This window comes from Pteropus alecto, unplaced genomic scaffold (assembly GCF_000325575.1).
Source record: "Pteropus alecto unplaced genomic scaffold, ASM32557v1 scaffold87, whole genome shotgun sequence".
NCBI lineage: Eukaryota > Metazoa > Chordata > Mammalia > Chiroptera > Pteropodidae > Pteropus > Pteropus alecto.
Window position 1 is genome coordinate 18,797,231 of NW_006443225.1, and position 15,118 is coordinate 18,812,348.

The window sequence follows — 15,118 nt, forward strand, 5'->3', positions numbered from 1 at the left end:
AAAAAAATTTTTTCTCTTAGGTGTGCATTAAATATTCCATATTTTTAATTCTTATTCTCCTTATAGAGTTTATCACCAATCTGCCTTATCCAACATATCCCCACCTTCTTTATAAAACCTTATGTAAAGAAGTGGAGAAAGCAAACAGATAAAAAGTCAATAAGGAAAGAGAGGACTGGAACAGCACTCTAACCAACTAGATCTAACAGACAGATATAGAACACTTCACCCCAAAAAAGCAGAACACACGTTCTTCTCTAATGTACACGGAGCATTCTCCAGAATAAAGCATATTCCAGGCAAAAAAAAAAAATCAAGTTTCGATAAATTTAAAATCATGTACAGTATCTTCTCCAACCTCGGTGGAAGAAAACTAGAAATCAGAAACGAAAGGAAAACTGGGAAATTCAAAATATATGAAAATTCAAGAGCATATCCTTAAACTACCAATGGTTAAGAAAGAAATTACAAAGGAAATTAAAAAGTACTTTGAGACAAATGAGAACAAAAACACAACATATTAGGACGCATGGGATGCAGCGAACGTGGTGCTCGCAGGGAAGTTTACAGCTGCAAATGCCCACATTTAAAAAAAAGAAAGATCTCAAGTCAATAACCTACTATTACACCTTAAGGAACTAGAAAAAGGAAGCAAACTAAACCCAAAGCTAACAGAAAGAAGGCTATAATAAAGATCAGAGTGAAGATAAAAAAAAAAATAGAGAATAGAAAATCAATAGAGGAATCAAGGAAACCAAAAACTTTAAAAATATCAATAAAATTGACAAATCTTTAGCTAGACAGAAAAAATAAGAGAGAAGATGCAAATAACTAAAATCAGAAATGAAAGCGGCAGGACTACCACTGACCTCACAGCCGTAAAAAGGATTATAAACAACTAAATGCCAACACTCTAGATAACCTAGAGGAAACGAAGAACTTTGTAAAAACACACAAATTATCAAAAGTGACTCAAGAACGAAAAGAAAATCTGAACAGACCTACACGTGAAGAGATTAAATCAGTAACTGAAAATCTCTCAAGAAAGAAAAGTCTAAGACCAGATGGCTTCAGTGGTGAATTTTACCAAACATTGAAAGAAAAGTTAATGCCAATCCTTCTTGGACTCTTCCACAAACAGGAGAAGATGAAATACTTCTAACTCATCCTAAAAGGCCAGTCGTTACCTTGATTCAAAAATTGGACAAAGATGAGACAAGGAACGAAAACTGCAGGCCGATTTCTCTCATGAATATAGATGCAAAAAAATTCAAGAAGATCCTGGCAAATGGAATCCAGCAGATCGACAAAGGGCTACAGAGGCTCACCTCAGCGATTCTGCGGGTTTGGTTCCAGACCGCCGCAATAAAGCGAGTCCCAATATTTTCGCGGGCACAGAGTCTCACGCCTTCAATTTGTAAAATAACGCAACGTCTGTGAAGCGTATGTATAAATAAAAAAGATGAAGTGGGATAAAACGAGGTATCCCTGCATTGCACGACCAGGTGGGGTTTGTCCTCGAAGGCAAGGGTGATGCGATCTACGAAAATCAACCCACGTAGTACACCGCATCGATTCGATACAGAGAAAAGCACGTGATTATCTTAATACCGCAGGAAAACATTTGACAAAATCCAACACTCTTTTGTGATAAAAACACTGAACACATTCGGGCTAGAAGGAAACTTCCTCGATGTGAATAAGTGCGTTTATAAAAAGCTGACAGCGCACGTCATATTCAGTGGCGAAAGAGAGAGCTTTTCCCCCGCAAGTCAGAAAAGATGTGGATGCTCACCTTTACCACTGCTACTCAACACATTCTTGGAGGTTTTAGCCAGAGCGATAGGCAAGAAAACGAAATAAAAGACATCTAAAATGAAAAGGAAGAGTAAAATTATCTTTAACTGCAGATGACAAGTCTGCATACATAGAAAATTCTAAATAATCCACAATCTATTAGAGCTAATAAATTTAGCAAAACCGCAGGATAGAAGATTTACATGCAAATGTAGCTGTATTTCTGTATAATATCAATTAAAAAAGTCTAAAAAGTAAATGAAGAAGATTCCATTTATAATCACATCAGAGTGAATAAAATACTTAGGAATAAACGTAACTAAGGAAGTATAAGACATACACGAAAAACTCAAAATGTTGCTAAACGAAATTAAAGAAGACCTAAATAAATGGAAAGACATTCTATGTTCATAGACTGGAAGACTTAATATGGTTAAGATGGCAATACTCCCCCAAATCAATCCACAGACCCAATAAAAGCCCTATCAAAAACTCCAAAGGCATTTGTGTGTGGGTGGGTGGGTAGAAAAGAAGACTAAAATTCATATGGAACTTCGGGGACCCTAAACAATTTTGAAAAATAAGAAAAAGGTGAAGAACTCAAACTTGCCAATTTCAAAAACTTACTGCAAAGCTGTAGCAATGAAGACAGTCATAACGCTCTCATGAGGGCAGACACGCAGGTGACCGTAACAGAACCGAGAGCCCAGAAATTAACCCTTACATCTATGGCCAGCTGATTTCTGACAAGGACAGTCTCTTCAACAAGTGGTGCTGGGAAAACTAAACGTTCACATGCAAAAGAATGAAGGTGAACCCCTACCACAAAGCACATAAAAAATTAACTCAAAAATGGATCAAAGACTTAAATATAGGAGATAGACGTCTTAGAAGAAAACATGGAGGTAAGTCTATGACCTGGGTTTTGGAAATGGGTTCTAGATATAACGTCAAGAGCACAAACAACCAAAGAAAAAATAAATTGGACTGCATCAAAATGTGAAACTTGTATGCATTAAGGCATTATGAAGAAAGAGAAAAGACAGCGTATGGAATGGAAAAAACATTTGCAAATCTTACACTTGCAAATCACATCAAGAGCTCTTATATCTCAACTACATATACACCAAAAACAACCCCAAAAAAGCAATTTTAAAGAAACCGGGCAAAGGACTTGAATAGATATTTCTCCAAAGAAGGTATACGAATGGCTAATAAGCACATGAAAAGATGCTCAACACCATTGGTCATTAGGGAAAAAGACGAATCAAAACCACAAGATTTCATTTCGCACTCACTGGAACAGTTATAATCAAAAAGCCAGAAAACAAATCCTGGTGAGGATGTGGGACCTGCAGACGGGCGTGTAAAATGGCGTCCCTGCCGTGGGAAACGGCTTGCTGGTTCCCCAGACAGTTAAACATGGAATGACCGTACGAGGACACAGCCATCCCGCGTCTGGGAACGCCGCCAAAGGGACTGAAAATCGGTACTGAACCAAGTACTTTTACACAAACGTCACTCAGTGTCCGCAGCAGTCAAAAGAAACGAGGCAGGTGTCCACCGACGGGTGAGCGGCTGGCGAAACACGGCGGATACACACAGCGGACTGGCCGTCGAGAGCGGCGAGGTGCCAGTGCACGCTACAGTCTTCGGAAACATGACGCCACATGCACAAAGCCAGACACAAAGGGTCACGTGTTGTGTGATTCTATTTATGTGACATATCCAGAACAGGTGAACTCACAGTGACAGAGAGCAGATGAGCTGTTGGCACCCCGGGGCCCAGGGAGAGGCAGGTGCCGGGGTGGGGGGGGTGCCGGCTTAACGAGCACGGGTCTCCGCGGGGGGTGCTGGAGATGTTTCGGGACGAGGTGACAGTTACACGACATTATGAATGTGCTAAATGCCACTCACTGACCTGTACACTTTAAAATGGTCGATTTCGAGAGGAAGAGTGTGTGTTCAAAGGTGACTGTAAGACATTACCGCACAGAAACACAGACGATGATATATTTTAAGTGCAAAACAGGGAATTCCGGAAAAAAGGCTCCTGTACCTTTGCAAGTTCTCTCCTTAGCTCCTCCTGCTCCTCCTCTGACAGGGTCTCGGTGGCACTGATCGCGGCGGCAACATCTTCACCTGCCTCGGGTACTGGGTCTGTTCCCAGCGGATCTTGTTGGGAATTAAAAAGAAAAAAAAGTCAACATTACAAAAGCTCGGTTAAATCCGCCACTGCCCCGGCCAGGGTCAAGCCAGCGAGGGCGGATCCCTGCATCATCCTTCTGCACCTTCCAGTGACCTGGGTCCCCGTAAGGACCACAGCAAAGCCTGAGCGAACCACTAAAATCCACCAGCTCAGCTTCTGCCAAACTCTGAATTTAGAAACCACCACATTCTCTCAGCTCCCTCACGTCCACGGTCACTGTACAGTCCCTGCAAAGCAGGAGAGTTGAGACCAGCCGTGGGATCTCGGCAAGGCCTTAAATGCTGAGCCAGTCAATCAATCGGCATGAGCAGCAGTTCACTTGGGGGGCGGGGCTATAAGTGTCTTCAGCTCCCCCCTCGCTCCCCATTCCCCTGGGCATCAAACCCAATGGCTACTGACCTCCTTGTGGGAGAACCCCTGAGCAAATGCAACGCCTAAAGGAAGTTTATTGTTTCTTTCCATGAGTTAATAGATGCAGAAGACACCTCCTCCTCCTCCCCCTTCCTAAATCCACATATATGTTTCATCCAGATACCCTTAAAAAATTCCAATGCGCGTATTCAGAGACGTGGCCCATGCCCACGTAGGCTTTCCACGTTACTGGAGACCGACCTCACAGGCCATTTCCTGCTCACCTAGCCATGCACGGGGCCAGGGCGAGGCCAGCAAGCCCCACACCCCGGGTGCAAGATTTCAGGGGCCACCCAAACTCTCGATGTGAATTCTTTTACTATTTTAACGCAACAGTTTGTCAAAATCAAAGTTAATTCAAAGGATCCGTGGTGATCAGAATACCAGCATTTTAACCAGGCAGGCTCAGTCCTGCTACTCTGCCCTTTGGCCACGGGCTCCAAAGTGGCTTTGCACAGCACCACTCCTTGCCTTTATTTAAAATTTTAGTATTTTGCTCATCATAGATTTTCTTACGCTGCTTTTAATTTTTGAAAATTAGATTAACGTATTTTTATCTTGATCACCGAGCTTCTAGGTGCCCCCCTCCCCAAACCCTACACCTGAGCCAAGAGCTTCTTAGCCTGGTCACGGTGCCGCCACGCATGCCACGTCACGGGTCTGTGTGCTCCCAGTCTCCCGTAGTAGCAGATGCTTTTATGTAGGGGACCAGGGGAAGATGCCAGTGAGCATTACAGCCACCGCGGCTGTTCCCCACCCCCACGTCCATTTCTGAGAAATGCTAGTTCAGCCACAGCAGCTATGTGCCACCTGCCCAAAGCAAGATGCCAGGCGGCAGATGACAGACTTAACACCCAGGCAGAGAGGAAGAAGGAAGAATAATCACGCTGCTCAACAAGCAGCCAGCACTGTGGCCAGCATGAAAGGCCCGAGACGACTGGTACGTAGTCTATCACATGTTAACTGCGTGATGGCAATTAATATTCTTAATAACGATAATTACTAGCATAACAGTACCGAAACAGTGCCTGCCTGAAAGGTGTCTACGAAATCGTTAAAGGCATTAAAATAACACACATAGCACAATATGAAACCACAGGCTGGAGTGGCAAGCAGAAGAGGATTCTCTTCCACTGCAGAGACGACACGTGGCAGGTACAGTCAGCGGTGGTGAAGCCCAAACAGGACTTGCTTCTGCCCGTGCCCTCGGAAGTAGCTTCGAACAGACTAGACTGCCCGAGTGAAATTTCTATGACAGAAATCCGATCACGTCACCCCCTCTTCCCCCCGCAGCCGAAAATCCTTTAGTGGTCCCCAAGCTGTTTTTAGGACAAAATTCAAAATTCAACCTCATAGTTTAGCACACAGGCTTTGCTGCATCTGTCACCTGCTGTCTGGCACTGCGCCTTGGGCTCCAACGCCAGCCCTGTCACACCGTGGACAAGGGGCTGTACTAGGTACTATCGGAAACCACTGAGGAGAGCCCACGTGTGCTTGCGAATTTCTCCCCCGACGCCAGGTTATGTGAGGAGTATGAGACTGAGTGTGGGAGACGATCACAAAATTATAATGTATAAATGTAGCAATTATACAGGCTACACAGGAAGGACCGTAAGACAGTGCCTTATAAACACTTTATTTTTCATCTTTTGCTCAAATCTCAGGCTCTCCAAGTAGAACAGGACCTTCCCGCCAAAACGCCACCACTGCAACAAAACTCAGGTGCCGAACCATGCCTCAAATAACAGACTCTTTCATGCTTTTTAATAAACACTATTTTGCAAATCTACTTAAGAAGAAAAATGCAATATCTGATTACTAATAATGCTTTATGCATAGCTGCCTGATTCCAAAAAGGATCTAAGGGGATTCTAATGCTTTTCGAGTATTTAGATTACTGTGGAAAATAAACGTCTCAGAAAAGGGGATCACAGGGGTGCCCACAGATGGCCTCGGGACCTCCACAATGACCCCGAGATGGACAGAATCAAAGCATAGCACATGTTCTGTTTTTTCCATATTAGCCTGCAGGTGGCAGCAAATCATCGACATCATAATTTAAAGGTGAGGTTCGATTTAGGATAATCAACTGGAGGGGAAAAATTGGAAAATACAGCACAGGAAGAACAGAATGGTAGATATTGAAATCCCCAGCAAACCATGTCATGGCTTAGGAAAAACAGTAATAACCACAGCCACCTCCAGAGTGTCTACTTATACCCATCCTGGAGCTGAGTGGTCCACGTACGCTGCATCGCTCACGTGCAACACGTCTGTCAGGTGGGGGTCACCACGACTCCCGACAGGTGAGGAAGCTGAAGAGTACAGAAGTTAAGCAGCCCGAAAACACAGTTAGGATTTCGAAACGAGACAAACCGGTTCGGTCTGAAAGCGTATGCTTCGAGGCACTGATTTCTGGAGCGCAAACAAAGAGCAGGGGCTGAAGGTCAGACTCGGGAAGATACCTAGAAGCGACATAAATGAGACTCTGTACCAGGTAAAGGGACCCGGGGGTCTCGGTCAAGAGCAACTGCTCCATCTTGTCCAAACGGACAGCTTCCCCAGGCCCGGGCATCCAAACTGTGCCCCGCAGACCTTTCTGGACGTCGGCCGCCTGCTCCTCTGTGTTCATCTACTGCAGAGGTGGAGTCTGGCTCTGGGAGGAAAGATGTCAACTTCTCACTCACGACATGAAAGCTGAGAGATGACAACACTTTCATTTCGGGGTACTTAAAACTGTAGCCAAAAAATATTATTCGATTATTAATTTTAACGTTCCTCCTCCGAATCTGACCGAAAACTGTTTTCAAAAGATGGAGAAGGGGAACAGAATAGGATTAATATTTACTGAGGTCGAATCCACCCGTCCGCAGGGGAGATTTCCTTGTGATCTCCTAAAAGATAGATAATAACGAAAAACAGAAGCCTTACCGACACCGGACGAGGAGTGGTGTTTATTTCTGTCAGAAAAGCGAGGCCCTCCGCGGTTAGTGACGTGTGCAGTCACAGAGGTGAGATTCAAACGCAGGTCCTTCTGACCCTAAACGCCTGCTCCCGCACACACTCTTTTTTCTTAGAGAAGTTCCGGGGAGCAGCGAGGACAGAGGGCGAATCGCAGAGGAGCTGGAGGCAGAGGGCAGAGGCCCGATCCCCTGAGGGCGTGGGACACACGGCACTCCCTGGCTTCAGTCACAGGCGCCATGATCGGGCCCAGGTGACTGGATCTGGTGGTGATGATTCATTCTGTGTTATTAACATCCGAGCCACTCTCTAATTCTTCTAGCAGTGACAGCGGGTCTCCACCTGTCTTCAGTTCCACGCATGAGATACCCCTGGAGAGTCTTAGGGGGGTGGGGGAGAGCCTGGAGCCCACAGACAGGCCACTAGGTGGGGTGCCAGGAGAGAGGCCCCCCGCCCAGGGGCGATGGAGAAGATGGGGAGGCCAGGAGGGCCGTCCCATCGATCCTAAGACACAGTTTTTTCTTTGACATTTCACATCCGGGACTCGAGATGCGTCGGACAACCAGCCAGGCGGGTGGTCCTTGATGGTGCCGCTGGTTGTCACCTGTGCCTCCTGCACAATGGGCATCGGTCGCTTCGTCCCTCAGACTTCTCTCCTAAGAAAGGCTGCATCGCAGACGTTTTGTGATTTATTAAATAAACAGATAAAATAGACATGGGTCCTCCTAGTTGAAAGACAACTCGGGTAATTTAGACAATGCATGTGAAAATGTTGCTGAAAAACTTTATTTTTCTTTAAAAAGTATGCACAGGAGTGGTCAACGTATATATCTGAATAAATCTAAAAGAATGTGAATGGATGTAAAATTAAAATCTTAGGTGGAAATACAGCATTTTTCTAGTTTATCTTGAAACCATTTTTTCCCCCGTAATGAAACACAAAACAATGGAACCTCTTAAAATCTGTGACGTCTCAGACTGATCAAATCCGATCCTTCGACTTCAGGGGACTCGTTAGTGACTAGAGGTGATGAAGTTCTCAGGGTCTGGCTTCCGTGGAAACGTGACGAGTGAGCGACGTGGGGGACACGAGGAAGAACGTGAGTTTTCTGTCCTGAGCACTCTCCACCTCCGGACCACGCGGTCCTGATGTCACACCCCTGTCCTTCCGCTCAGGGCGGAGAACAGAGCAAACGTTAACAAATGTGTTATTTGAACTGATTTATTGGTTACGGGTCTATTCGAACTAAGTTTCTCTTGGCGTTCCCATGTAAAGCCACCTATTCGCCACACACTGCCAAAAAATGTCAACCAGGGAAGGAAGCAAAGCCTTTTTGATACAAATTTTGAACCTACGATGACAACGAAGCCGAGACTGGAGGTCTGGTGAGCACTCTGGGTGCTGTGGGTGCAGCCCGTGCCCCCCCACGTGGGAGCAGCCACCCAAAGGCACTGTGTTCCTGTCACTTCTTCATCTTGACCTTTCATCCAATTAAGAACGGTCCCTCAAGACGTTCTATAACCATCAATTTTTATAACCAAAAACTTTTTTTGCCATCGTCATACAATTTTAGGTCCGAAAAGAATTTTGCATCATTTAATTCAAACACACTTCATTGTATAAAAATGAGGAAACTGTGGGCAGATTTTTTTTTTGTAAAGAATTGAAAGAGCCAATCATGAGCTTTGAAATTAGATGGCATTGTGGGTTCGCGTGTGTCCCCCCAAAAGGATACATTCAACTTCCTAACCCCCGGGGCTTCCCAAAGGGGTCTTTGCAGATGTGATCAAGTTTCCGACGACATCGCATTAGATTAGAGTCCTTCGAGGAAGAAAGACGCTTAAACACAGAGACCCCGGGAGGAGCACATCACTAACCATACTGAGATACGGTGACTCGGAGACGCCACGTAACGACGGGACAGAGACTAAAGCGGCACAGCCATGAGCCGAGAAAGCTCCAGGGTCACCAGCAACCGCCAGGAGGTAGGAAGGGCCGAGGACGGACCTCCCTCCGGGCGTCAGAGGCGCATGGCCCTGCCGACACCTTGATCTGGGATTTCCAGCCTCCGGATGGAGGTGTAAGAAGTGTCTGTGGTTTGTGGCACTTGGTTACAACTCTGAGTCTCAAATCTATTACCTGCTAAAAAAAAAAGAAAGAAAAGAAAAAAAAAAAGGCCATGCTACTTGGCCCTTGGGCTTTTATAATAACGTTTTAAAGAATAATGAACACAAAGAGCAGGCAGATTAGATGTCGCACAGGGGTTCATCGTCACCCCCACTTCTCCATGCCCTACGAGGCACCCCAGTAACTCCTCTCCCCTCCACCGGAAGCCCGGCTCGCAGACCTGCTTCCGCTTTCCATGGCACCTCAACACCTGTCATCTGGCACCTGCCCGCCCTGCCCGCCTCCGCCCCCTCCAATGAGGACAGCTCTGGGTCATGATCCCGTCTGACACCCCGGAGGCGCCCAGCACAGACCTGGCCTGACCTCTCCGCCCCTCTGGTGCCCCCACCCGCCCTGCCTGGCTTTCTCCTGAGACGTGGCTGCCCTCACTCTCCCAGGGGTCCACACTGCACCCCACCTGCAAAGCCACCTCCCTGCCTTAGTTCCGACTCTCACTGGCTCTGGCTTCGACTCCTGCCCCTTAAGCTCTCTGAGGGTCCCCGTCCCCTCTGGTCCATTCACTCGCCTGCCACCAGAGTGAGCTTCCAAGCCTGACCGTGACCAGGGCCGTCCCTCGCGGTAAAGCCTTCCGTGGCCACCACCTCCCCATACAGCTCACTCTCTGCTGCACCCTCTGGAACCCGGCCGCCCACCTCCTGCTACTGGCCTCGACCCCCGGGACATGCTTTTGTGTTTTCATTTTTAAGGAACTGACTCAAAAAATAAAATAAAACCATCTACTTTTTGCCCATTTAATTTTTTTACAGTGGCAAAACATAGAACAAAACTCGCCATCTCCACCGCTTTTAAGGGAACGACGCGACGGCGTTAGTTACCTTCGCGGGGTTGCATCACCGTCTCCGCCATCTCCTTCCAAAGCGCACGCCCTTTTCTGTCTTTGCGCGTGTTATCCTCTCTTTCTGAAACCCCGCCCCTATTTCCAAGTCCCATTCGTCTCCACCGCTCCACGCGAAGTCCCTGCCGCGCGGGGAGGTTCCCCGGGCCGCCCCGGCCGGGCCCTGCTCCGGGCGGAGAACCCTGCGTGCGATGTCGGCGGCGCTCAGCACGGAGCCCACGAGGCTGGGCCACACCCGGCCTCGCGCTGGGCGGCAACCCTGCGTCTTTAGCCAGGTACAGCACCTGCTGCGTTCACCTGGCACACAGGTGCTCGGCCACGCTCTCTGAATACGCGAATGGCAGGGGGCGCAGCTGAGCTGGAGGCGAAGATGAGAGCCTCGCACCCCCACCTTCGCCGTCGAGAGCTCCGCCCCCCATCCCCCACCCCGGGCCGTCGGCCTTGCGTCCTGAGCTTTATTGGTATATTTTATTCTCGCTTTGCTGCTTTCACCTTCGAAGGTCTATTTAGAAATATATAAAATGCCGCTTTTCTAAAGCAATGCTACTTCTGTCCCACACTCCTCCCGAAGTTTATTATGTTCAGAGCAGGTCATCTACCTCCACGTCCCAGAGGAGTGTACACGGTCCCCTGCACCGCGGTGGTCCAGGTGGGGCACGGAAGATCTTACGGGACAAATATGACATCAGCCAACCCCGAGAAAAGCCAGGGGCTAGGGAAGACTGATTCGTTGGAGTTATAATCAAGCCCTAGAAGCTTTCCTAGAAAATAAAACTGGATCCACCTTTCTCACAAAGTCTTCAAAGAGGCAACGATAGCTTTAAGACCACAGTAGGAATGAGAAACTTCAGCCTCTAAGGAGTGTTTTATTTAAGCACAAACGAGAGGAAATACGGGCCCTCTTTTTCAAACGTGGAGACACACAGAGAAAGATAAAACATATAGTTCAAAATATCTTTAGTGGTAATGTCAAAAAAAAGATCGTGAGATAAAGGCATTTCCCCCTGACGAGCCTGCGTTCAGAGCTCCCGCTCTCCGTGCTCCGTGTTCCCAAATGTCACAAAATCCCAGGAGAGGCAGGAGGGACATTTGGAGGTCCCCACACCAAAGTGACTAAAAATAGAAGACTTCCCTAAGACAGGGCTTCTCAACCACAGCATGACGCCCACTGTGAGCCGGTGCTCCGTGGTGGGGCTGTCCCGTGCGTCCTCCCACGTGGCATCCACCCACTCATGCAGGGGCAGTGCCTTCCCCACCCGGCTGTGACCACCAAAATCATCCCAACGACAGCTCGTGAAGGGGCCGAATGCCCGGAGGGGGGTGAAACTGCCCCAGGTTGAAAATCACGGATGTACGGGAACATCTGTCTGACACGTATTACCTCCAGAAGCAAGAGATTCGGTAGCCGAGCCATGAAAACTTAGTATTTCTTGAGGCTGTAATTTTCCCAGATTTGCCTAAGGTGAGAGCAATGAGCGTGGGAGAGAAAAATAGGTCAAGTAATTGTAGTCGAGGCAACGAGAAAGCTGAGGGAACGCGACCCTCTCTGTTTGGGAGAGACCCAGGAACCCAGGAGACCACTGGCAGCGTAGGGGCTGTGGAGGGGAGGCAGGCAGCACTGAGCAGAGGGGGGAAGGGGCTGGCGACCCCACCCGCCGGCCGGGCGTGCTCCAGAGAGGTGAAAGGTCAGCCATGGAGAGACGGGGGATCCCCAGGGCGGAAGTCACCTCCATCCTTAAATTTCCTCTCTAGGAATAAGGAGGGCCTACGTTTCTTTAATTCTGCTCTGCTTTTTACTTAGCAAACCACAGATACGTTGGCTACTTAACGACCTCTATAGTCATGAAAGACTTTCGAGAAGTGACCGCCACTTCCCTAAAAAGAAGTGAGAACGACACAGTGGAAATCAAAAAGGGTAATAAAACGGAATGAGGAGGACTCGGAGCTAAGGGATTTCAGCTTCGTTTTTTCAGCGTTTTCAGAGTTTCAATGTGACAAAACTAAAAGGTCAGCTTTTTAAACGGCTCCTACTTCCTGAAATCACAAGAACTAACCCACGGTTTTTTATAAACCAGGCCTGCATCCGTCTGTACACCAGAAAATTCTTAGGAGGAGGAGCGAGTCTATGTAAATACTGGTTGGGAGGCTACCCTTGTAGGTGATCACGTGACGGAAGAGAAAACGCCCCAAAGGACACCTGGCACTGTCCTTTGAAACACCTGGGCCGACCGCCTGCTGCAGACACGGGGTGAGACGTTCAGGTTCACACAGCATGTAAAGAACCAACAGCTGCCCCGCAGAAAAACACTTGACCAAAGGAAAGGTGACGCCTCGAATGATGAACCTGTCCTACAATATCCAGCACCAAAGAGGCCGAAATAATGTGATCTAAAAAAAACAAAAAAAAACAAAAAAAAACAAAGAAAACACACCCACCCACTGGCTTGAGAACTGAGACAGAAGGACCAGTCCCACCTTCGGCCTGAGCTTTGAGGTTCGGGGGCTAGTCCTTGTCAGTTCCTTTTCATCCATCTGTCCATCCGTCCACCCACTCATCCATTCATCCATCCATCCATCATTCACCAAATATAGAGCCACAAACGCCAAGCGCTATTCCAGGTCCTGGGGAAAAGCACAAAAGACTGACATGCCTCACGGAGCTTATAATCCAGAGTCTGGAACTGACTAGAAATCGGTGTTTTTCGAACTGGGGGCCGTGGAACCCATTCCGCAGCGCCACTGGGCATTCTGAGAAGGACCAATGGGTCAGCACAAAGCATCAGAGAGCATCGCGCATGGGAAGGCGTCCACGTGCCCCGACGAGGGCCGGGTGTCAAGAAGCCTGAGGCGTTTCCGAACGTGCTTGGTGGCACCAGAAGGGTTTAAAGGCTCCTAAACAAAGACCTCGTTCTGTTCTAGCCGCGGGCCGTCATCCGTCCACCACTCACACGGCCTCTTACAACCGTTCTGCTCCTGAATCGAATGTCACTGTTTCCTCATGGGCCCCACGACGGCGCTTTGGGTAAATATCGAAGAACGTGTGTTTCAGGTCAGTGTTCCCGAACTGTCTGAGGAGGGTTCCTTCTAACGTCGGTCTTTTTCTGCACACGGCTCGCCTGCTGATCAAGAAGATGCATGCTGGCCAAAAGCCACGGGAACTTTTAAATAAATTTATGGTGTCTTCTGTCCCGAGAGCTCCGACAGAGGAACACGAGGAGGGTGAGCACACAGAAGACACAGCGGCCATTGCAGGTGCACCCCGTGCCTGGTGGTCACACAGATTAATAGGCTTCTCGTGCCCTGAGGGGTCCCGGGGACCGAATATCTGGATGGGGATCCCCACTTTCACGTCCGTATGGAGGATCCCCGTGCGGTGGTTTGTTTGTTCTACGGCTCTCCCCCGCCCCCACACTTTTTTTCCAATTAAAGCGAACTCCTGCGTGTGAGCACGATGGGGGCCAGCGTGTGGTTTTTGTTGTTCGCCTGCTCTTTTATAATTCTGTTTTCAATCCCAGAGCCCAGGCTCCCGCAGGCTGATACTAGGAACTGGGACGGGGAGAGGTGAATCGTGGACGCGAGGGGAGGGCACGAGGTCGGAAACGAGCCCCGGAAGCCCTCCCGGGACCCCGAGCCCGCGCGCTGATCGCCAAGCTCTACCTGGGGTCAGGTACGTGTGGCCCTGGCTTCCGTGGCCCCTCGTCACTTGGGCTTTGCTGTCGTTGAGCTCCAACTCACCTACTGTGCGTGGTGTTCTTGAAGCTTTCCCTGCACACAGGATTCAGAGTCAGGATGGAGGACGTCGTCCTCTTAGGGACCAGGGACAGAGGAAGATCCACGCCATGACAGAGGTCCGGGGTGGCCCCAGAGGCAGGGGAAGGACAGCAAAGGCCAGGGCCTCCCTGCACTCCGGCCACCCCAGCAGACACCTGGCTGCGGCCGACCAGCCCCCAACGTCTAGAGACCAGCTCTGACCTGCTATCTCCAATGCTTTCCCTTCCTGGAAATCAAAACTACACCCCGACTGCAAACAATCCAGGAGAGGAGTCATAAGCCCACAGCCAACACCAGTAACCAGGCTCCATGCTGTGCCCTTTCCCACGGTGGAGTTTTTTTAATTATAAACTTCCTACTTTTTAAGCTTACAAAGAGCAAAATGTGACCTATTCTTCATCAATAAGGAAAAAATTCACTTCTAGGAAAAGCTGCTTCCTCCTCTGGCAAGTCACAGGCGAGGTCATTTCACCGTCTCCAAGTGTTGGCCGGGATGGTGGCTGCGGCTGCTTCCAGCCTTGTGCAAACCCAGGTCCTCCCGACAGCAGCTCCTGGCCTGCAAACATCCTCGAGCCGGCACGCATGACGGGCTGACCAGAGACAGCCACTCCGAGCCGCCTGCTTAAACACCCTCCGGCCTGGGCGCTCTGCAGTCGCTCTGACCAATCCGCAGTAAAACCCGGGACCACCTCCACCAGCAGGCCTGGGAAGGTCGGCAGTGCTGCCGGCGCTTAAGGCTCTTTGTAAATTACATAACTGACCGGAAACAAAGGCCTTAAGATCCCCGCACCCCCCTTTTTTTTCTATTTATCAGCTCAGTGAACTCAAAGTGATCAGAAGAATGCGAACACGCAAATAAGCAACACCACCTTTAAAATCCGAGTCCCCATCGTATACACACATACATGCTACATATTTGATAAGCCATCTTTCAATCTGTTTGAAA

At 48.6% G+C, this 15,118-nt stretch overlaps 1 protein-coding gene across 11 annotated transcripts in view; it reads right to left on the reverse strand.

Annotated features, from left to right (window-relative positions):
- The window catches only part of TPD52 (tumor protein D52), a 40,024-nt gene that overhangs the window by 16,581 nt on the left and 8,325 nt on the right, over window positions 1–15,118 (reverse strand). For 7 of the 11 annotated variants that reach the window (XM_025041150.1, XM_025041152.1, XM_025041151.1 and 4 more), the window contains exon 2: window positions 3,857–3,972. In XM_025041150.1, the coding sequence (XP_024896918.1) occupies window positions 3,857–3,972 (116 nt within the window). Of the gene's footprint in view, window positions 1–3,856; window positions 3,973–14,058; window positions 14,167–15,118 lie in introns of all 11 variants that reach the window. The other 4 variants (XM_025041142.1, XM_025041143.1, XM_025041144.1 and 1 more) reach the window with 1 other exon arrangement.